The sequence below is a fragment of the Mesoplodon mirus genome (assembly GCF_964341445.2).
Source record: "Mesoplodon mirus genome assembly, chromosome: 7".
Lineage (NCBI taxonomy): Eukaryota > Metazoa > Chordata > Mammalia > Artiodactyla > Ziphiidae > Mesoplodon > Mesoplodon mirus.
Window position 1 is genome coordinate 7428605 of NC_138983.1, and position 24494 is coordinate 7453098.

The 24494-nt window shown below is 44.9% G+C and overlaps 1 protein-coding gene across 1 annotated transcript; it reads right to left on the minus strand.

Moving 5' to 3' along the window:
* Positions 1 to 170: 170 nt before the first annotated feature.
* On the minus strand, positions 171 to 23451 carry LOC309807941 (solute carrier family 22 member 20-like; the record flags this gene model as incomplete). The annotated part of the gene is given in 4 exon segments (XM_082627965.1): positions 171 to 206; positions 22935 to 23003; positions 23084 to 23346; positions 23349 to 23451. Coding segments are annotated over 4 exon segments (471 nt in total).
* Between the last annotated feature and the right edge of the window lie 1043 nt (positions 23452 to 24494).

The following is a 24494-nucleotide window of genomic DNA, read 5'->3' on the forward strand; positions in this document are numbered from 1 at the left end:
GTTGCCATGGTTATCGTCATGGTTACCACCGTGGTCCCAGCCACAGCGATAGGTCAGTTTTCTGGATCTGGAGCATTTCAGTGGAAAAGAGGTGGAAAGGTGACAGAAGTGATCTGGTTTTGGACACATCAAGTTTGGGTACCTTTGGAATTTCCAGGTAGAGGTTCCCATTAGGCTACTGGAAGCTTGAGCGTGAAGATGGTTCCCTAAGGGGGAGAGAGTTCAGAGGTAAAATGAGAAGAGGGTCTTCCCCCGAAATATCTCCTAATTCTTTGACCCAAAATCTCCACTGGCTCAGCTTAGATAAAATAACCTTAGGCATCATACTTGACTAATGGGATGGTAGATGGGTGGAGTCTCTAGAAAACTTTGGCGGTGTATGTCAGGAGCCTTAAAAATGTTCATCCGCTTTGACTCAGCATTTCTTATCCTAAGAAAACCAGCCAAAATTCAAAGTTTTATGAACAAAGATGCTCATCGTTTTTAAATTTACGATAAAAAAGTACAATTAAAAAATGGAAACTGAGGGCTTCCTTGGTGGCGTAGTGGTTGAGAGTCCGCCTGCCGATGCAGGGGACGCGGGTTCGTGCCCCGGTCCGGGGAGATCCCACATGTCGCGGAGTGGCTGGGCCCGTGAGCCATGGCCGCTGAGCCTGCGCATCCGGAGCCTGTGCTCCGCAATGGGAGAGGCCACAACAGTGAGAGGCCCGCATACCGCAAAAAAAAAAAAAAAAAAAAAGGAAACTGAGCATCCAAAGGTAGGAAAGTATAGGGTATCACTAGAGCAGTAATTCTCACGACTGCACTAAAGAGACCAAAGACTTTTAGCGGGCACCTCAGGACATGAGATGAGCCAGGCAGAGCCCTGTCTGGTCCTCAGTCCGGCCGTGTGAAACAGGGTGTAGTCTGCATACTAACCACAGTTGGGGGAGGGCTGGAGAGGGAAAACCACCTTTCATTCCCCTAAGGCTTTTTACTGGTGGGTACCAAGGGCAGAGGGTGGGAGCAGTCCACCTGGGTATGGGCGGTAGAGCGTATATTTGTTTTCTATTGCTATGTAATAATTTATCACAAATTTAGTGGCATAAAACAACATTCATTTATTAGCCCACAGATCTGTAGGTCAGAAGTCTGGGCACAGCATGTCTAGGTTCTCAGTAAGGCTGAAATCAAAGTGTCGGCTAAGTTGCATTCCTTTCTAGAGGTTTCTTCCACCAGCCAGAGACACTGCTTTTAATGGGCTCATGTTATTAGGTTAGGACCACATTGATAATGTCGCTTTCTTAAGGTCATCTGATTTGGGCACATAACTACATCTGCAGAATCCCTTTATAGCATGTGAAGAGGGCACTGTTCCAACAGGAAAAGACATTGGCCCAACAGAGCACAACAAAGAAAAAAAGCAAAAGAGGAAGTTACTGGAACAATGACATGATCTATTTTGAAATATGTAATGTCTTCAATATTGGGTATAGCTTCATTTCATGATAATTACCAAAATAATCTCGTAAAGTGGAGAGAGAGTTTAAAAATCATCTGTTCTGGGTGTCAAATAGGCTAAGTATGACACTGACCCCCTTCTCTTTCCTTTTCTGAATCATTAGCTGTCTGTTATTATCTGGAGGTGGGTGATGGGGGTTGATAGTCAAAGGACTGGTTCTGGCGTCTTCTAGAAAGCTTTCAAGAGCATGTCAAGACCCTCCCTCTAGAATGTGGGATTATTTGTCATATATTTACTCTGTTAACAGGAAAAAAATCTCTCCATATCCTGTTACAAATGCTTACTGACCATTTGGATTTCCTTTTCTGCAGGTTTACATCCTTTGTCCTTTGCCTTTCTTACCAAGTAGCAGGAGTTTTTGTATATCAAAGATCAGGGGTTGTAAACTACGGCCGTTAGGCCAAATTTGACCAGGTACCTGTTTTTATGAGGCCTATAAGTTAAGAATAGTTTTTACATATTTATTCAGTTATTTATTTATTTGGCCACGCTGGGTGTCTTGCGGGATCTTAGTTCCCTGACCAGACATTGAACCCGGGCCCATGGCAGTAAAAGCGTGGAGTCCTAACCACTGGACTGCCAGGGAATTTCCAGTTTTTACATTTTTTAATGGTTGGAGAAAAAAAGAATAATAATATTCCATGATGTTATGATGTATGATGGAAATTATATGAAATGCAAACTTCAGTATCCATAAAGTTTTCTTGGAACACAGCCATGCTTATTTGTATATGAATGGTCTATGGTTGCATTTGTGCTACAGAGACAGACTTGAACAGTGGTGACAGAGACCTTGTGGCCCTCAAATATTTACTGTCTGTCTCTTTACAAAAAATGTTTGCAGACCCCTGCCATAGATAATAACCACTGTCCATCAAATGTGTTGCACACATTTTTTTTCCCCAACCTGTCTTTTTTTTTTTAGCAGAGGTATTTTTATTTTATTTTCTTCCAATTTTATTGAGATATAATTGACATACAGCATTGTATAAGTTTAAAGTGTACAGCATAATGATTTGACTTACATACATCATGAAATGATGACCACAAGAAGTTTAGTGAACATCCATCTCTCCTAGAGATACATTAAAGAAATAGAAAAAAAAACCCCACCAAACTTGTGTATGTGATGAGAACTCAGGATTTTCTATCATAACAACTTTCATATATAATGTACAATGGCGTTCATTACATTTATCATGTTGTTCATCACATCCCTAGTACTTACATATCTTAACTGGAAGTTTGTAACTTTTGACCACCTTCATCCAATTCCGTATCACCCCACCCCTGCCTCTGGTAACCACAAATCTGATCTCTTTTTCTATGATTTTGTTTGTTCTTGAAGGATAGTTGACCTACAACACTATGCTAGTACCTGTTACACGACAGAGTGATTCGATATTTCTGTACATTCCAGAATGATCCCACGATAAGTCTAGTTACCATCTGTCACCATACAAAGATATGACAAAATTATTGACTCTATTCCCCACCCTGTACATTTCATTCCTGTGACTCATTTATTTTGTATTGGAGGTCTGTACCTCTTTATCTCCCTTACCTATTTCTCTCCTCCTTCCACACCCCTCCCCTCTGGCAAATGCCTATTTATTCTCTGTATCTATGACTCTGTTTCTGTTTTGTTATGTTTGTTCATTTGTTTTGGTCTTTTATTTTATTTATTTATTTATTTGGCTGCATGAGGGCTTTCTCTAGCTGCAGGGAGCAGGGGCTTTTCTTGTTGCAGAGCACGGGCTCTAGGCTTGTGGGCCTCAGTAGTTGTGGCTCACGGGCTCTAGAGTGCAGGCTCAGTAGTTGTGGCCCATGGGCTTAGTTGCTCTGTGGCATGTGGGATCCTCCCGGACCAGGCCTCGAACCCATGTCCCCTGCATTGGCAGGCGGATTGTTAACCTCTGCCCCACCAGGGAAGTCCTGTTTTGGTTTTTTAGATTCCACATATAAACAAAATCATACAATTTTTGTCTTTCTCTGTCTGACTTATTTCACTTAGCATAATATCCTCTAGGTCCATCTATGCTGTCACAAGAGTTCATTCTTTTTTATGGCTGAGTAATACTTCCTTGTGTGTGTGTGTGTGTGTGTGTGTATGTGTATGTATATGTATCTATATCTGTCCATCTATCTATATATATATATCACATTTTCTTTATCCATTCATCTATTGATGGACACTTAGGATGCTTCCATATCTTGGCTATTGTAAATGATGCTGTTATGAACATAAAGGTGCAGAGAGCTTTTTTAATTAGTGTTTTCCTTTTCTTTGGAAAAATACCCAGGAGCGGAATTGCTGGATGTTATGGTAGTTCTACTTTTAATTTTTTGAGTAACCTTCATACTGTTCTCCATAGTGGCTGCACCAATTTACATTCCCACCAACAGCGCACAAGTGTTCCCTTTTTCTACATCCTTGCAAACGCTTATTTGTTGTCTTTTTTAAAACTTTTATTTATTTATTCATTTTTGGCTGCGTTGGGTCTTCGTTGCTGCACACGGGCATTCTTTAGTTGCAGAGAGTGGGGCTACTCTTTGTTGCAGTGTGCGGGCTTCTCATTGCAGCGGCTTCTTGTTGTGGAGCACGGGCTCTAGGTGCACGGGCTTCAGTAGTTGTGGCACGTGGGCTCAGTAGTTGTGGCTTGCGGGCTCTAGAGTGCAGGTTCAGTAGTTGTGGTGCACAGGCTTAGTTGTTCCGCGGCATGTGGGATCTTCCCCAGAACAGGGATCAAACCCATGTCCTCTGCATTGGCAGGTGGATTCTTAACCACTGCACTACCAGGGAAGTCCCTGTTGTCTTTTTGATAATAGCCATTCTGACAGGTGTGAGGTGATATTGTGGTTTTGATTTGCATTTCTCTGATGTTTAGTGATGCTGAACATTTTTTCATGTGTCTGTTGGCCATCTCTATGTCTTCGGAAAAATGTCTATTTGGGTTTTCTTCCTACTTTTAAAATTGGGTTGTTTTTTGATGTCGAGTTATATGAGTTCTTCATATAGTTTGTATATTAACATCTCATCAGATATATCGTTTGCAAATTTTTTCTCCCATTCAGTAGGCAGCCTTTTTGTTTTGTTGATAGTTTCCTTCACCATTCAAAAGCTTTTTAGTTTGATGTAGTTCCATTTGTTTATTTTTGCTTTTGTTTCCCTTGCCTGAGGAGACATATCCAAAAAAAATATTGCTAAGACCTATGTCAAAGAGCATCTTGCCTGTGTTTTCTTCCCCAATCTACCTTTTAACCACGTTTCTTCATCCAAAGTTTTACAACTTTTATGTCTATCTTTTCCCTTATGACTTTTAGGTTTCCTACTTTGCTTAATAAGATCTTCCCAACCTAAGCGTATGCAACTATTCTTCTAATATTTCTTAAGTTAATTTAATTGCTTTACCTTTTACACTAATCCAAACCTTGAAAACATTATTGAATCACAGTGGACATCCTTGTCTTCTTCCTGTATCTGATGGCAGTGTTTTCAGGATGACCTCATTTGGCTTGCTGGTTGCTACTGGTTTGTGTTAAGAATGCACAATCAGGGCTTCCCTGGTGGCGCAGTGGTTGAGAGTCCGCCTGCCGATGCAGGGGACACGGGTTCGTGCCCCGGTCCGGGAAGATCCCACATGCTGCGGAGCGGCTGGGCGTGTGAGCCATGGCCGCTGAGCTTGCGCGTCTGGAGCCTGTGCTCCGCAACGGGAGAAGCCACAACAGTGAGAGGCCCGCATACCGCAAAAAAAAAAAAAAAAAAAAGAATGCACAATCAGAATTTAGTTATTTTCTTCTAGTTCTATTTTACTTAGAGTTTATTAGGAACGGCTGCTGAATTGTACTCAATACCACAAGAGAATGATTTCCTCTTTTAGCTAATGGATATAATAGCATGTCAGTTTTAAAATGATAAAATATTCACTTTAATTTAAAAATTTGTGCATCAAAGGACACTATCAAGAAAGTGAAAAAATAATCCACAGAATAGGGGAAAATATTTGCAAATCATATATCTGATAAGTGTCTATTTTCCAGAATACATAAAGAACTCATAACTAAATAACAAAAAGACAAACAGCCCAATTTGAAATGGGCAAAGGACTTGAATAGACTTTTTCCTAAAGAAGATATATAAATAGCCAATAAAACATGAAAATATGTCTAACCTCATTAGTCGTTAGAGAAATGCAAATCATATTACTTCACAATAGAATGGCTATAACAAAAAAAGATGAACAACAGCTAATGTTGTTGAATTTGTGAAGAAATTGGAACCCTCAAACATGCTGGTGGGAATACAAAATGGTGAAGCAAACAGTCTGGTGGTTCCTCAAGTAGTTAAACATAGAATTACCCTATGATCCAGCAATTCCTCTCCTAGGTATGTACCCAAGAGAATCGAAGGCATATGTGTACACAAAATGCTTCTATAAAAATATTCATAGCAGCACTATTTATAATAGCCCAAGAGTGGAAACAACTCCAATGTCCATCGACATGAATGGACAAATAAAATATGGTATATCCATACAATGGGATATTATTCAGTAAATAAAAGGGAATAAAGCTACTGATATATACTGTAACATGGCTGAAACTTGAAAGCATTATGTTACATGAGAGAAGACAGAAACAAAAGGCCACATATTGTATATTTCCATTCATGTGAAATATTCAGAATAGACACCGGTGGAGACAGAGAGTAGATTTGTGGTTGTAGGGGCTGGGGAGGGGAGAATGGGGAGTGATTGCTAATCGGTACAGGGTTTCTTTTTGGGGTGATCAAAATATACTAGCTGTTGATAGTGGTGATGGTTGCACAATAGTGTGAATATACAACATTGTGAATATACTAAAAAACATCAAATGGTACCCTTTGAAAGGGTGAATTATCTCAATAAAGCTTTTATTTTAAAAAGTTCATGTAGCTGTGTTTTGTAAGCAATATAGTCCAATATAAGTGCTCGTTATATAGTATCTCACATTAAAGAAAATAATATAATTCCTGTTAAGCCATAAAAAGCCTTCATATCCTGAAGGACTGAGGTGGGTAGGGTTTATCGTTATTTTTTCGAGTGGCTTGTCATCTCAAAGGAACAGTTTGGTCAGGGAATAAAATACAATGTTTCATGCAGTGACATGCTGTTCTCTCAATATAAAGTCTGTCTGTGGGCATAAAACCCAGGCTATCTATGGTGGAGAGAGGCGCAGCTTCTGGCCCACGTGGCCGTGTGGCCAGTCAGGGAACAGCCACTCTCTGGGGGGCCTTCCAGACCAGCCTGTGCTCTAAGAGAGCCCTTGGCTACCAGGTACTGCACACCTGCTCTGAGACAGCTTTGACCTTCACTGTGTCATGTAATGATGATGCAATCCCTGAGTTATTGGTGGTGTTACCTCTGTTTCCCACATGCAAATAAGGAAACTCAGAGAGGGAAGTGACATGTCTGGAGAGAGTTCTAGCTTAAAGGTTGAGGCAGATCCAGCCCAGCCCAGGTCTCCAACACAAGTTTATGTTTTAACTGCAGCCCCAAACAAACAAAACCCCCCAAAACCAAAAAAGCAGAGAGAATCCCATCTTAACATAGGAATACAATATTTGCATAGTGCTTTACAGCTTATAATGCTTTTACTATACCTTATCACTTTATTTTTAGCACATTTTTAGCACATGCAAGGAAGACGTTGTTAGTCCCATTTTACTGATAGGGATTCTACAAACTTGGAGAGTTTAGATAATTTGCTGGAGGTTGCATTGCTGATAAGGAACAGACTAAACTGTGGACCAGTTCTTTTATATTGCAGCTGTGAGTAGGTGTAGCAAAACTATTGTGGGGAACTCCCAGGGAACAATGAGGTGAGATTTCAAACCATCTCCTGTCACTGGATCCTGGACTTTGATTGCAAATGGGGACCTCATGGACCTCACATTTGCTAGAAATGATTGAATGCCTTAAGGTCAGGGCCAATTGTACACTGCTGTTGGCACACACAGGGTGGATAGGTCACATGTATTCTGTACCCCAGCAAGAGCTGACGCAAAGTGGAAATCATATGGGACACGATGCTGAGAATCTGTTTGGAAAATGCAAACTTAATAAAGGGTGGCTTTTGAGCCAAGAGCAGCAGTATATATAAATATAGCATATAATATTTTATATACTATATAGCATAATTAATAATACATGTATAATAGTATATAGTTATATACACCCCCCCGAAGTTTGCCAAATAAAATTTTAAAGAGCTTGAGGGAAGTGTAGAGATAGGACAGAAATACTTTGAACTGTCATGTAATAATGTAATTTATAATAATGAGAAGTAAATTTTGAGACTACAACATAATCCCAAGATTAAGCAATGTTATATCCTAAGTCAAGTGAGAAAGGACTTATTTTACACTTTTAATTTATTAAAAATTTTTTATTCCATTCTATATATAATAATTTTATTTATTTTATACTTTTATCATTTTATTTATTTTTATTGTGGTAAAAAACATAACCGAAAATTTACCATCTTAACCATTTTTATTTGTACCCTTCATTAATGTTATCTTTTATTTATTTTTGACACTAATATTGCCTGGCGGGCACTGCTCTGCAGTGTGGACATGTTGCCACCAGGTGGCGGTAGTGTGGTACAGTCCCAGGGACTGCGCTTCTGCAGGATTGTTATTCAAACCCTTCCCAGATTCCCCATGCTGTTGCTATGGGAAACTAAGGCTTTCTGGAGAGGGGGAGGCAAGATTTTAAAAAACAAAGCTATGAACCTTGAACCAATTAACTACAGTTTATTGACTTACTACCACGTCTGAGGCGCTGCGTTGGCCCCGTGGTGCGGAGGTGGTGGGAGGGGGAGGGGTGTTACAAAGACTGTACATCCGCGGAGGACTGAGGGCCGGGGCCATACCAGCAGCTGATGTCTAGTGCGCACTCACCCTACTGGGTGCCTCTCCTGTGTAGTCCTTACTCCTAAGGCAACCCGGTGTGCATTACTGCGACTAGCCTCTACTGCCCAGATCGTTTCCTTATTATGGCTACTGCGATCTGTTTGAAATTCAAGTATGCTCATGTCAGCCCCAGCTCCTGCGTAGAACCCTTTCAGTGGGTTCCTCTTACCTTTGGACCCCCAAGGTCCAGCTTTTGTTCTCCTGTCTCAGGCCACACTGGTCCATCTGCCACAGAGCTTTAGTCCCTGCTGTGGTCCAGCTCCTCTTTTTCAGGCCTTCTTCCTTGACCTCCAGAGTCTCTCCTTCATGACCCTTATCACAGCTTTAATTTCACATTTTTCCTTCTTGGATTCATATCTCTCCCGCTCATTTTACTGTAAGCTCCCTGGGGCAGATTACATGTCTGTTCTTGTTTTTTATTTTTTATTTTTTTTCTATTCTTTTTGCGGTATGCGGGCCTCTCACTGTTGTGGCCTCTCCCGTTGCGGAGCACAGGCTCCGGATGCGCAGGCCCAGCGGCCGTGGCTCACGGGCCCAGCCGCTCCGCGGCATATGGGATCCTCCCAGACCGGGGCACGAACCCGTATCCCCTGCATCGGCAGGCGGACTCTCAACCACTGCGCCACCAGGGAGGCCCTGTTCTTGTTTTTTAATGTTTTTTTTTTTTAATTAATTTTTGGCTGCGTTGGGTCTTCATTGCTGTGTGCAGGCTTTCTCTAGTTGCAGTGAGCAGGGGCTACTCTTCATTGTGGTGAGCGAGCTTCTCACTGCAGTGTCTTCTCTTGTGGAGCACGGGCTATAGTCACGCGGGTTTCAGTAGTTGTGGCTCACGGGCTCTAGAGTGCAGGCTCATTAGTTGTGGTGCACGGGCTTAGTTGCTCTGTGGCATGTGGGATCTTCCTGGACCAGGGCTCGAATCCGTGTCCCCTGCACCGGCAGGCGGATTCGTAACCACTGCGCCACCAGGGAAGTCCCACATGTCTGTTCTTATATTCTGGTGCCTGACGTGTGGCAGGTAGATGCTCTCAGGAGATGTTTATTGACCAAAGGAAAGAAGTGGAGGTTGGAATGCCTTGCTTAGGGTCCAGCAGCCAGTAGAGATGCCAGCGTAGACTGGGTGCAGATTTCCACTCTGTCCATTCAAGTTGGCTTTGAGCCCTTCAGTTTTCCAGTTTGTCAAATGGGTATAAAACCAGGTGGACTCCAGGATGGCTGTGAAAATGAAATGAGTTGACACATGTGAAGGAAGCATCCGGGCATTGGAGTGTTGGCTAGAGACCAACGAAAGAATGTAAAATATCTCATTAATAATGCTTTATATTGGTTACATATTTAACCCAAAATATTGGGTTAAAATGTTATATTTTACTATAATGTATATTATAAATTAAGTTCTTTTAAAAAAATAATGTGCCTATTTATTCATTTTTCTGACAAGTCACAATAGATTAAAAAAAATATTTATTTGTTTGGCTGCATTGGGTCTTAGTTGCGGCACGTGGGCTTCTTTCTAGTTATGGCACGCAGGCTCCAGAGCACGCAGGCTCAGTAGTTGTGGCACGCAGGCTCTAGAGCGTGTGGGCTTAGTTGCCCGCGGCATGTGGGATCTTAGTTCCCTGACCAGGCATCCAACCCGTGTCCCCTGCATTGAAAGGCGGATTCTTAAGCATTGGACCACCAGGGAAGTCCCTATAAATTAATTTCTTTTTACTTTTTTTAATGTGGCCACTAGAGAACTTTAAATTACACATGTAACTTGCGTCATATTTCTACTGGTGCTGTTCTAGATCATGGTTCAGATGTGGAATATTAGCTGGGTGGTCCAAATGCAGGCTTTGCTTGCACTATTGGGTGGACTGGAAAAATTTGCCGATATTCCTGAATCTCAGTAAGTGTAAGGCTTGTGAAAATTGTGTGATAATGTAAGTGAAACCCTTGCACAATGCTTGGTGCCTGGAATGCTCTTGATAAATGTAAACTATCCTACTTATGCGCGTGGCAGGGATTAGACAGAACTCTGATGGTGGGAACAGCTAGTTGCCCCATATCCATATTTTTCTTCTTATGCCAAGACACTCCTGCTTTTTAGCTGGGCCCATTGCTCCCCAGAATCAGGACTGCATCTCCCAGCCTCCCTTGCAGCCAGGTGTGGCCATGTGACCAGGCTCTGTCCGATAGCATGTGAGTGGGCATCCTCTGGGCTGTGCCCTTAAGAGGAAGAAAGGGCATGCCCGCACTTCCCCTTCTTTCCCTTCCCTGTGGCTGGAATGGGGACGTGGTTGTAGCCATCTGGAATGGGGACTCTGAGAACAAAGGAAATGCTCAAGGGACGACAGAGCTACAAAGAGAATAACCTTGGGTGTCTGATGCTGTAGAGACATATTCTTCCCAGCCCTGAGGCTTATGCCTGACTTATTACAGAAGAAATTAATTTTTTAGGGAATTCCCTGGTGGTCCAGTGGTTAGGACTCAGTGCTTTCGCTGCCAAGGGCCTGGGTTCAATCCCTGGTTGGGGAACTAAGATCCCACAAGCTTCCCGGCGTAGCCAAAATAGTGATCACAATAATAATACAATTTTAAGGCCACTATTATTGTGGCTTTCTGTGTACTGTAACTCATGCAGCTCTGGTGCCCAGAAGTTGCCCAAGCTGGCACCTTGGATATGAGGATTCCCATGCTCACCTTGGTCCAGATTGGTTCAGAACCAGGCAAGGCTGAGCTTGTGTCTTGAGGTCCTTGGTGTGGCTGGAGGAAGCTGGGCATGGACATTGTTGCTTCTCCAAGGGCATCCATCTCTACTCCTTTGTCCTGCTTCCTGAAGGAAGAGCCCAGCAGGCTGGGTGTTTGGATGCAATTAATCCCTGGTGGCTGACCAGGTCCTCTTGGAGATGCCCAGAGTGGCTCCGTATGGCCCTAGGTGGACCTGCATTCATAAGGCCTAAAAGATTCCTGGGAGGCCACAAGCACAGAGGTGTTCTGGTTTATGAATTATTCTAAGTATTTATAAAGTAATCTCTCAAAAATGAGTTTAGCGGGGACCACTTCTCCAGATCCTGGTTATCTCTGAGGATGTGATACATGTTGTATGTTGTTTCCATCACAACAAACATGTGATGCATGTTTGTTGTTTCATGCAAAGCTGAGGACCAGAATCTGAAGGATGAAGGAGCTGTGAAGAACCAGTGTAGACAGTCAGGGCTTCATCAGTGTCAGTTCCCAGCTCGCAACTCACCTTTTGTGTTCTCAGAAGGACAAAATGAAAGCCCTGGGCTTAATTACAGGTGGTTACTGAAGAGCCAAGGAAATCAGTGGATATGGGTACAACAGCCACTCCCTCTGAATGTGGAAGGCCATGGAGAAACCCAGAGGAAGGAGTTGATTCTTGTCAAAGAATTTGACTGTGTAATTTCAGTTTAGAGGTTTAAAATATGTCCACAAGTTCGTTGATACTTCTCCCTTTAAAATGTGAAGCCTCGGGCTTCCCTGGTGGCGCAGTGGTTGAGAGTCTGCCTGCCGATGCAGGGGACACGGGTTCGTGCCCTGGTCCAGGAAGATCCCACATGCCACAGAGTGGCTGGGCCCGTGAGCCATGGCCTCTGAGCCTGTGCGTCCAGAGCCTGTGCTCCACAACGGGAGAGGCCACAACAGTGAGAGGCCCGCGTACCAAAAAAAAAAAGTGAAGCCTCATCCCCCTCCCCTTGTGTGTGGCCTGGACTTAGTGACTTGTTTTTAGTGGACTGAATGTGGTGGAAGAGCCCGTGTGTGACATCTGGAATGAGGACATAAAAGCCAGCCTCTCTCCGTTCACTTGCTCTGAGGGAACCAACTGCCATGTCATGAGGACACCCAAGCAGTCTTAGGGACAGATGTACACAGCAAAGACTGAGGCCTCCTGCCCATAGCCATGAATGAGCACCTTGGAAGCAGATTCTCCAGCCCCGTCCAGATTTCAGATGATGCCACCCCAGCCAACATTCTGTCTGCGACCTCATGAGGGACCCTGAGGCAGAAGCACCCAGCTCAGCTCCCCCCAGCTCCTGACCCATAGAATCTGTGAGATAGTATGTTTGTTGCTTTAAGCTGCTGAATTTGTTTCATGGCAATAGATAACTAACATAGGTTTTCTGAGATTTCTGTGCGTGGGAGCTTCCCTTGAACTCACATCCTTCTTGGCTGGATGAATTCTTATATTGTATAAAATCTTTAGGAGTAAAAAGTTTAAAATATTTATTCGGTGATTTGATTACAGAACAAGCATACACAAGAAGGTATATCATTTTTTTAAGTTTACAAATGATCCAAGTGGTGTGGAGGCAGTCTCACCCCAGGCGCCACCTCTACACGGATGACTCATGGAGTTTTCTTTTTTTTTTTGGCCGTGCCGCACAGCTTCTGGGATCTCAGTTCCCCAACCAGGGATTGAACCTGGGCCACGGCAGTGGAAGCCTGGAATCCTAACCACTAGGCCATCAGGGAACTCCCAACATGGATTTTTATCTCTAGCTCAGACATTTCCTCTGAGGCAGAGATACAGGCACAACTGCTTTTTTCGTGCCTCTTTTAGAGAGGAAGCATCTTAAATTCAGCATTCCCAAAACTAAATTAGGGTTTCGCGTACAACCTGGTCCTCTTCTAGCATTGTCTGTCCCAGAAAATGACACTAGTGTCCACCTAGGCCCACACATCAGAAGTCTAGGAGTCCCCACGACAAAGCTCTCATCCCCTCCCGCCACATCACCTATTCTGTTTATAGGCATACCTCATTTTACTCCACTTAAATTGAAGGTTTGTGGCAACCCTTCAACAAGCAAGTCTATCGGTACTATTTTTTTCACAGCATTTGGTCACTTTATGTCTCTGTGTCACATTTTAATTCTCACAATATTTCAAACTTTTTCATTATTGACATTTTTTTAAACAAAATATTTATTTATTTTTGGCTGCGTTGGGTCTTCATTGCTGTGCGTGAGCTTTTTCTAGTTGCAGTGAGCGGGAGCTACTCTTCGTTGTGGTGCGCGGGCTTCTCATTGCAGTGGCTTCTCTTGTTGTGGAGCACGGCCTCTAGGCGTGCAGGCTTCAGTAGTTGTGGCACATGGGCTTAGTTGCTCCGCGGCATGTGGGATCTTCCGGACCAGGGATCAAACCCGTGTCCCCTGCACTGGCAGGTGGATTCCTAACCGCTGCACCACCAGGGAAGCCCCAGTCATATTTTTTATGGGGATCTGTGATCAGTGATCTTTGATGTTACTACTACGACTTGTTGAATGCTCAGATGATAACATTTTTTTAGCAATAAAATATTTTAGAATTAAGGTATGTACCTTTTTTAGACATACGCTATTGCACTTTTTTTTTTTTTTTTTTTGGTACGCGGGCCTCTCACTGTTGTGGCCTCTCCCATTGTGAAGCACAGGCTCTGGACGCACAGGCTCAGTGGCCATGGCTCACGGGCCCAGCCGCTCCGCGGCACGTGGGATCTTCCTGGACTGGGGCACGAACCCATGTCCCCTGCATCGGCAGGCAGACTCTCAACCACTGCGCCACCAGGGAAGCCCCACTACTGCACATTTAATACACTACAGTATAAACAAAAATTTTATATGCCCTGGAAAACCAAAAAATTCATGTGACTCGCTTTATTGTAATATTCGCTTTATTGTAATATTCACTTTATTGGGGTGGTTTGAACCTGAACCTGCAGTATTTCCAAGATATGTTTATTTCACTCTTCTCTTCCCAATGAAACCGCCTTCCTCTTTCCATCACCACCATGCTAGTCCAGGCTACCATCCTATCTCACCAGGATGACTGGAGTGACCTACCAATTGGTCCCCACACCACTCTGGCTCCCTTCCAATCTATTTTCTACTCTGCAGCCAGAGCAATCTTTTCAAAAAGCAATGTAATCCTGTCACACCAGCCACATCTCACCTCTTGCCCCATCTAACGTAAGACCAATCTTTCATTTCCCATTGCTTATAGGATGAAGAACCACATCCTCATTGAGGCCTGAAGCCTCTGCCCAGTCTGGCCCCAGCTACCTCCCTCCAGCCGCCTCTGATATTACTCTTCCCCTTGATTCCTGTGCTCCAGCCCCAGTGGTCTAGCTTCCATGAATGAGCCAAGCTTCCTCCTGCCACAGGACCCTTGCACATGCCCTTCCCTCTACTTGGGTCTCTCATTGCCTGGTAGCTCCCATTCTTTCTCCAGATCACAGACCAACAAGAAACTCTCCTCGACCCACCTGACCAGGCCAATTACCCTTCATCATACTCTCTCATAACTCATCTTAATGGAAACTTTATACAATTTTTTGTGTGTGTGTGTGGTCCGCAGGCCTCTCACTGCTGTGGCCTCTTCCGCCGCGGAGCACAGGCTCCGGACGCACAGGCCCAGTAGCCACAGCTCACGGGCCCAGCCACTCCGCGGCATGCGGGATCCTCCCAGATCGGGGCACGAACCCGCATCCCCTGCATCAGCAGGCGGACTCGCAACCACTGTGCCACCAGGGAAGCCCTATACTATTTTTGACCCCATTCTAGATGGTAGGGGCCCTATATATATATTCACAGTTGTGTTTCAGTGCCTGGCATGTAACAAGTGCTAGTAAGTGTCAGTTGAATGAATGAATGAATGAATGAATGAATGTTACCTCCTTTAATCTTCAGAATAGCCCGATGAGGTGCACGTTATTATCTCCATTTTCCAGATGGAAAAACTGAGGCTAAATGACTTATCAAGCTCATGTAGCCATAATCTGAACTCACCTCCAGCTGACTCTGGAGACCAAGTCATCCATCCCTCTGTTGCACCTTTGCCCAAATATCTTTCTAAGTCTTGTCTCATTTTGTTCACTTTCTTTTACATAACCAGAAAATTTCCTGAGGCTCTCTTGAGTTAACAGCCTCCTCTTTAAAAAAAAAAAAAAAAGAAAGTAGCTATTACTGTGTGGCTTTAAGAATTATCAGTAAACTATACATGATAGGAATTGGGCCAGGCAAATTGCTTTCCGCCTATTGTAGAACAGCTTAATGTTTAGTGATTAAGCAGAACCTCTGAGTGCAGTTGTGCAGGCTGTTCACTGAGCAAGGAGGCCTGGCCAAATGGGTGAGGGCAGGCTGCTGAAATTGGGCCTATGTTTTACTGGCCAAGCTGTGCATCCTACTGTGAAGCTGTATCTCCCTGGGAGTGGGGTGGGCACCATTCACCCACCAAGCTGGGTGCCCAGGATGCTGCATCTTCCTGGAGGGGGTACCTTTTTCAAGTTCACTCAGGTGTGGTGTATGGACTAGGTGGCCCTGCATTTATGGTCAGTTGTGGTCAGTCCACTCACATGTTTTATTTTTTAATTTTTTAAAAATTAATTAATGTATTTATTTGGCTGCACCAGGTCTTTAGTGTGGCATGCGGGATCTTCGTTGCCGCGTGCGGGATCTTCGTTACCGCATGCAGGATCTTTAGTTACAGCAAGCAGGATCTAGTTCCCTGACCAGGGATCAAACCCGGGCCCCTGCATTGGGAGCGTGGAGTCTTAACCACTGGACGACCAGGGAAGTCCCCTCACATGTTTTAATTGAATCAAGCGCTCTGTACTGTGAGAATTTAGGAAGAAAAGGCAACGTGTTTGTTTGGGGAGTCTTGTGTATAAAAGGGAAAATACGGAAACGCCATCAATCTTTCTCCCCCTCACTGTCCCAGCCCTGCTCGGAGGTGCACGATCCTCAGCATCTAGACATTCTTCCTTAGGACGTGATGTGAACTAGAACCAGGGTTGGCCTGAGCTGGGCCCCAGGTTTGGCTGTTTATCTTGTCCTTACAGGTGACATTGTGGGAGATGAGTTGTGTCTCCAAGGATCATGTGAGCGTACAAGACGAACTGTGCTTCTCCCTTTAGGAAGCACTCACTGAAGGGAAGCCCGAGGTGACTCCTTTTTCCCCGGTGGTCATCTGGCCTCCCCCCGCCCCCACCCCCATTTATCAAAGAAGAGCTGTTCCTCCCCGGCCCCTCTCCCTCAAGGCTGGCGAGTGGGTGGGGACAGCAGCCGAGGAGGAGTGCTGTTCCCCTTCTAAGGTGTTTCACCCCGAGGTCCAGCCAGAGGAGAGCTGTTGTCCCAAGCACTTCAGCTTCTTGGGCTGGAGGGGTGGGCAAGTTTAATGAGTCCAAATGTTCTTCTGGCTGGTTGTGGGCACAGTATAAGCTTTCAGGAAGCCACGCTGGGAAGATGGAGCTATGAGGAAGGCAAGTTTTTTTCTGTTTTGTTTTGTTTTTTAGAATTAGCTGATTTGTTGTTTTTTTTTTTTTGCGGTACGCGGGCAGCCTCTCACTGCTGTGGCCTCTCCCGTTGCGGAGCACAGGCTCCGGCCGCGCAGGCCCAGCGGCCATGGCTCACGGGCCCAGCCGCTCGGCGGCATGCGGGATTCTCCTGGACCGGGGCACAAACCCGTGTCCCCTGCATCGGCAGGCGGACTCTCAACCACTGCGCCACCAGGGAAGCCCAGCTGATTTTTTATTAATGAACAAAGCAAAACAAATACCGAAATACCTGCGTGCATGTAGCTAGCAAGTGACCACAAGCTGTAGCGCATTTTTAGCTCCATTTATATGGAATTAAAGCTACAGTTGTTATACATCCTCCTACTTTAGTAAACAGCAGATTTTCAATTTGTGTTAGTAGTTACAATAGCTTCCTCATCAAAATTAGCAGGCTGACTCTGACATTCTGTTCTTTCCCGTTTCTTTCTTTTTTTTTCTTTTTTGTGGGCATAAAAGAAAAGTTTTATTTTTTTTTAATTGAAGTATAGTTGATTTACTTCCTGTTTCTTTATCTTGTTTTCTTTTAACTAATGTATTTACATAGTTTATTAGTTATTTCTTCTTTCCTAATCGGGCCAAAAGAAAAAAAAATCTAGAACATTTTGAGTCTTTTTCAGATACAAGAGGACATTTAGCAATTTCTTCTTCTGTGTGTAATATTTAAGTATTCCTTTATGTTCTAAAGTCACTTCGTTGCTTTTTAAACCATCAAAAATGTATTGCATGTAGTATAGCTTGCTGTTAAATAGCAGTGTCTTGTTTGGCATATTGAGTGAAAAATTATCCTTACAAGTTTGTTGGTTGAATTTCCTTTCAAACACTTCTTAGCTTTTACCTGTTAACACGAAACCAGGCAAAAGTTTGGGAAGAGAATAAACTGTTAACATCACGGTAAAACAAAGTTACAACATGGAAACCTTTGTTATGTGTCATTACAATTTCTCTGAAGAGGAGGTCCCTGGTGGTCCAGTGGTTAAGACTCAGCGTTTCCACTGCAGGGGGTGCTGGTTCGATCCCTGGTTGGGGAACTAAGATCCCACAAGCTGCGCATGTGGCCAAAAAAAAAAAGAAGAAAAGAAAAAGAATTTCTCTGAATAGTTATGTTTCTGCAACAAGCAAGCATTTACCCCTTAAATGCCTGGACCCCAGGGGCCCCTGAGGTGGCTCTGCAGCTCGCTGACCCCTGCTTGTCTCTCCATGGCTGCTGGCCAGCTCTTCACTCCCCTCATCTCCCTGCCTGGGCTGTCTCTTGCTCGAAGATTAATGCCTTCCATGGAAAAGGTCAGGACCAGCCACATAATTTGCAAGGCTCAGTGCAAAGTGAAAATTCAGGGCTCCTCGTTCAGAAATGATTGAGAATTTCAAGATGGCAGCAGCAGAGCATTAACCCAAATGTGGGACCCTTCTGGGCGTGGGGTCTCAAGCAACTGCAAGGTTGCACACCCATGAAGTCAGCTGTGTTCACAGTCATTCTCGCTAATGCCAGAGCCTTCCTTGGCTTGAAGCCAGCACTGGGCCAGGACCACGTGGGCTGGCTGCCCTTCTCCTGACTTGGGCTTCTCAGCTGCTTCCTCTCTGCTTGATGGGTCTATTTTATAATCCTCACTAAGTCTTTCGGAGATGGGAGGCTAGTCTGTGAGAGGGGAGGGGTGTTCTGGGAGCAGCCCTGGCTGGGGAACCAGGAGACCTGGCTGGGTTCTCTCTCCAGGTAAGGCTGGGTTGTGGCTAGGATTATATGACGACTGACCTTGGGGTGAGTGCTTGATAAAGAGAGAAGTGGTCCTGGTGCCGGGAGCTGATGAAAGGCTGCCCCGAAGAGATAACAATGGTAGCATTATTTAAGGTTGTTTTGTTTTTCTTTTTTTGTATTTTGCACAGTCATCCTCTCTGGAAACTTTTGTCTAGTAGTTGGAAATCACCCAGGAAAATCATATTCTTTATCCATTACCTTATCATTAAAAGTAATCAGGGGACTTCCCTGGTGTCTCAGTGTCTGCATGCCAATTCAGGGGACATGGGTTCGATCCCTGGTCTGGGACAATCCCACATGCCTTGGAGCAACTAAGCCCATGCGCCACAACTACTGAGCCTGCGCTCTAGAGCCCACGAGCCACAACTACTGAAGCCCACATGCCTAGAGCCCGTGCTCCGCAACAAGAGAAGCCACTGCAATGAGAAGCCCACGTACCACAATGAAGAGTAGCCCCCGCTCCCCGAAACTAGAGAAAGCTCGCTTGCAGCAACAAAGACCCAACACAGCCAAAAATTAAAATAAAAATAAATAAATTTAAAAAAAAGTAATCAGGACTCATTAAAAGAGCTGCCTCCTTGCAAATGAAGGAGAATCTATGCCCAGTGCCCCTTCAACTTCCCAACAGTGATGATCCTGTGCTCTGAGACAGCTGGAGAGGAACTATTTAGAGCAGGGTCATGGTGGAAATTTCTAGCTCTGTGCCTCTTGATACAGTAGCCACTAGCCACATGTAGCTACTGTGCACTTGGAATGTGGCTAGTGAAACCAAGGAACTGCGTTTTAAATTTTATTTAATTTTAATTAATTTCAATCTCAGTAGCCACAGGTACCCAATAGCAACCACATTGGACAATGCAGACTAAATCTGGAGTCTAGAGTCAGAACATCGTAACCCAAAACAACTTTAAAATATTTGTAAAGACCCAAATAATGTCCCAAGTGGTTATATTAAATGTTTTTTGTTTTGTTTTGTTTTTGTGTTACACGGGCCTCTCACTGTTGTGGCCTCTCCCGTTGCGGAGCACAGGCTCCAGACGCGCAGGCTCAGAGGCCATGGCTCACAGGCCCAGCCGCTCCGCGGCATGTGGGATCTTCCCGGACCGGGGCACGAACCCATGTCCCCTGCATCGGCAGGCAGACTCCCAACCACCGCACCACCAGGGAAGCCCATATTAAATGTTTTAAGCAGGCAAAACACAGTGCTGGAAACCAGAGGGACGGCTGCAAAGCAACCCACCGTTCCTGCTTCTAGAAGCTTGTATTGACAAGGAGACAGGATATGGAACATTAACTAAGATGTAAAAGTTATAGAATCTATGAGCTGATGGGATCTAAAATGTACTTAGTCCCTTTCCCACTGTGCTGTTAGAGTCTGTTGTATAACAGAAACAACCTTGCATCATGATGATGGGGGTAATGTCGTCAATGCCGTCCACCAAGAGTGAGCAAGGACAGTGGGCCTTACGGCGGAGTAAGGATCTGCAAAATCTTCTCCTGCATAAACCATGTGAACACTGGCAAAAGATGTTAAAATCAACTTTCCCAGAACTCTGAAAATTAATCAAAATTATTCAAAGGCTTGCAACAGATTAGTCATTAAGGACACGCAAATCAAAACGGCAATGAGATACCACTTTACACCCACTAGGATGACCATAATTTAAAAAATGGAAAAGAACAAGTATGGGCAAGGATGTGAAGAAACTGGAGCTCTCATACATTGCTTCGCTGGCGGGAATGGAAAACGTTGCAGCCACTGTGCAGTTGCTCAGAGTTACCTGATGACCCAGGAATTCCCCTCCTGGGTATATAACCAAAAGAACTGAAAACAGGTATTCGAACAAATACTTGTACACGAATGTTCAGAGCCACGCTATTCACAATATCCTCAAAGTAGAGACAACTCAAATGACAGCTAACTGATGAATGGCTAAACAAAGTGTGGTTTATCCACGCAAAGGACTATTATTTGGGCATAAAAAGGAATGACACACTGATACATGCTACAGTGAGGATAACCCTTGAAAGCATTATACAAAGTGAAAGAAACCAGACACAACAGACCAGATTTTATATGGTTCCATCTATATGAAATATTCAAAATAGGCAAATCTATAGAGACAGAAAGTAGATAATTGATTGCCAGGTATTAGGAGAAGGGAGAAATGGGGAATGACTCCTAACGGGTACTGAGTCTCTTTTTGGAGGTGATGAAAATATCATAAAATTAGACAGTGGTGATGGTTGCACGCCTCTGTGAATACACTAAAAACCACAGAATTATGAACCTTAAAAAAGTAAACTTTATGATAGGTGAATTATACATCAATAAAGCTGTTATTAAAAACCATCACCTAAAGCTACCAATTAAAAAAACTAGTTTGTCCTTTAGCTTTTTTGTTTTGTTTTGTTGATTGGTTTTTTTTGGGTTTTTTTGGCAGCTTGTGGGATCTTAGTTCCCCAACCAGGGAATGAACCCAGGTCACAGCCATGAAAGTGCTGAGCCCTAACCACAGGACCGCCAGGAAACTTCCCTGTTTTATTTTTAATTATTTACTTTTTAAATTGTGATAAAATATACATAACATAAAATTGACCATTTTAAACATTTTTAAGTGTACAATTCAGTGGCATAAGTACATTCATATTGTTGTACCACCATCATAACCATCCATCCATAGAACTGTTTTCATCTTGCAAAACTGAAACCCTGTACCCATTAAGCAATAACTGCCCATTCCTCCCTCCCCTCCAGCCCCTGGCAACCACCATTCTACTTTCTGTCTCTGTGAGTCTGACTAGTCTATGTACTTCCTATAGGTAGAATGATACAATATTTGTCCTTTTGCAACTGGCTTATTTCATTTAGCATAATGTCCTAAAGATTCATTCATGTTGTAGCATGTGTCAGAATTTCTTTCCTTTTTAAGACGAAATAGTATTCCATTGTATGTATGTACCACATTTTGTTTATCTCTTCACCCACCGATGGACACTTGGGTTGCTTCCATGCTTTAGCTATTGTGAATAATGCTGCTATGACACTTGGCGTACACATACCTCTTCTTATCCCTGCTTTTAATTCTTTCGGGTGTATACCTAGAAGTGAAATGGCTGGCTGATATGGTGGTTCTATTTTTAATTTTTTGAGGAACTACCATACTGTTTTCCATAGTGACTGCACCATTTTACATTCCCACCAGCAGTGCACAGGGTTCAAACTTCTTCACATCCTTGACAACACTTGTTATTTGTGTGAAGTGGTATCTCATTGTGGTTTTGACTTGTATTTCCCTAACGATTCGTGCCTTAGTCAGTTTGGTCTACTATAACAGAAGACCATAAATTGGGTGGCTTAAAAAACAAACATTTATTTCTTACAGTTCTGAAGGCTGGGAGGTTCAAGATCACGGTGCCGAACTGGTGTCTGGTGAGAATCTTCTTCCTGGTTTGCAGGTGATGGCCTTCTTACTGTATCCTCACATGGTAGAGAGAGATGAATCTTGTGGTCCTTCCTCTTTCTATTAGGGCTTTAATCCCTTCATAAGGGCCCTGCCTTCATGAACTAATCTAATTACCTCCCAGAGGCCCTACCTTCAAATAACATCACATTGAGGGGTAGGGTTTCAACATATGAACTTTGGGGAGGACACAAACATTCGGTCCATAGCACTTAGTGATGCTGAGCATCTTTCCATGTGCTTATCAGCTATTTGTATATCCTTGGAGAAATGTCTATTCAAGTACTTTGCCTGTTTTTTTAAAAAATTTATTTATTTATATTTTTGGCTGCATTGGGTCTTTGTTGCTGTGCGTGGGCTTTCTCTAGTTGCGCTGAGCGGGGGCTACTCTTTGTTGCGGTGCGCGGGCTTCTCATTGCGGTGGCTTCTGTTGTTGCAGAGCACAGGCTCTAGGTGCGCGGGCTTCAGTACTTGTCGCGCTTGGGCTCTAGAGCGCAGGCTCAGTAGTTGTGGCACATGGGCTTAGTTGCTCCGCGGCATGCGGGATCCTCCTGAACCAGGGCTCAAATCTGTGTCCCCTGCTTTGGCAGGTGGATTCTTAACCACTGTGCCACCAGGGAAGTCCACCTTGCCTGTTTTTGAATTGGTTTGTTTGTTTCTTGTTGTTGTTGAGTTTTAGGAGTTCTCTTTAATCCCTTATCAGATATGTGATTTGCAAATACTTTCTCCCATCCTGTAGGTTGTCTTTTTACTCTGTTGATAGTGTCCTTTGATGCACAAAAGTTTTTCATTTTGATATGTCCTTTAGCTGTTAGGTTCAATTTACAAGCCTTATATAACTTATATAATTGTTAATTTAGTTAATTAAATTTACAGTTTAAATATTTTATAAATGTAAGCACTTAATTGCCTAACAAGTAGGATCTTAACAAGTTCTTAAGTAATTCTACCATCACCCCAGCCATGTAGACGGACTGAGCCAGGTCTCGGAGGGCACGGGCCTCACACACCAGATCCCAGTGCGGGGAAGGGAGGGACGCTCTAGCCTCGGCCTTGGGCAGCAGCCCCACGGCCCCCCCTCCCGCCCCCCTCCCCCGACCTCTATCACCATGGTGGACAGGAAAACACTGCGGTCGTAGACCGAGTCGTCCTTGCGGCCCTTGGTGGCCGCTCCGTGGACGGAGGTGTTGGGGTCCAGGAGGGCCCACTGAGGAAGTGTGAAGTGCCGGCATGGCTCGGGGGCCCCAAGCAGGTCCAGGGGTACGGTGGCCCTCAGCCAGGCCACCAAGCCATTGACAGTGGCCGCAGTGTGGTTGGCGGGCCTTTGGCAGTTGTGGCGGGGCACGGAGGCTGTGAAGTGCAGTTGTGGCAGGCCAGCAGGCTGCAGGGCAGCAGCAGCAGGGCTGTGTAGACCAGCTGGAAGCCACCCACGCCACCCAGGGCGTCCAGCGGGTCTGTGAAGGCCATGGCCACGGGCCTGACCTGAGGCCCAGCCTTGGAACCTTATGTAAAGGGGCTGGGACGGGCCCTGAGAGGTGGAGGAACAGGCCAGGGTTAGGACCTCAGATGCCCCATGTCCCGAAACTCAGAGGGGTCAGGTTATACCTCACAGGAGGCCTCGGGTGTCCCCAGGTCTGCAGGGCTCCCCCTCCTGCGAGGCCCTTTCTCCTCAGTTCTCCCAGCCTCTCACCTGCAGGTTAGAAAAGCGAGGGGTCCTAGAGGGCCGCCTCACATCCCACTGCCCAGATCTGCAGGCTCAGCCCCCTGCCCATGGCCCTCGCAAGGGGGACCCCAGCAGTAAATGTGGCACCATCATCACCCTCCCCTTTTCTCTGGAGGCCACTCTGAGGCATCTTCAAGAGCCCAATTCCAGGGGACTTCCCTGGCAGTCTAGAGGTTGAGACTCTGCGCCTCCAATGCGGGGGACGCGGGTTCGATCCTTGGTCGGGGAACTAGGAGCCCACAAGCCGAGTGATGCGGCCAAAAAAAAAAAAAAAAGCACTGACCCCGGAGCCTTAAATGCTTGGAGGTCACATGAGGGAGTGCCAGTGATTACAGCTGCTTGCCCCTCCCCCACTTCCCTGGAAGTCAGAGGCTGCATAGGAGACACTTGGAAAAAAGTCCTTGAAAAATGCCCAAATAGGGCAACCAAGAGGAAGCCCTGCTCTCCCTGCCCTGATCCCAGGTACTCTCAGGCTGGGGGTGTGGGAGGGGGCAGGGTCTCCACTCATCCAGATCCACAGTGTTCCAACCTCTCATCAAAGGAAACCCAATACAGAGAACTAAGCGGGTGAGGCCTGGTGCACCAGGCTCCCCACCCCTCCACCTGGCCCCTCTCACAAACCAGCCCAGGATCCCAGGAAGTGATGGACCATTCCTCTTACTGATGAGGATGCTGAGGCCTAGCAGGACTTGCCCAGGGACACCCAAAGGCAAAATGCAGATTCCAGGCCCTGTGCCCGACAGTCTGCCACTCGGGGCTCCACCTGGGGCTCCTAGTGGCCGAGGGC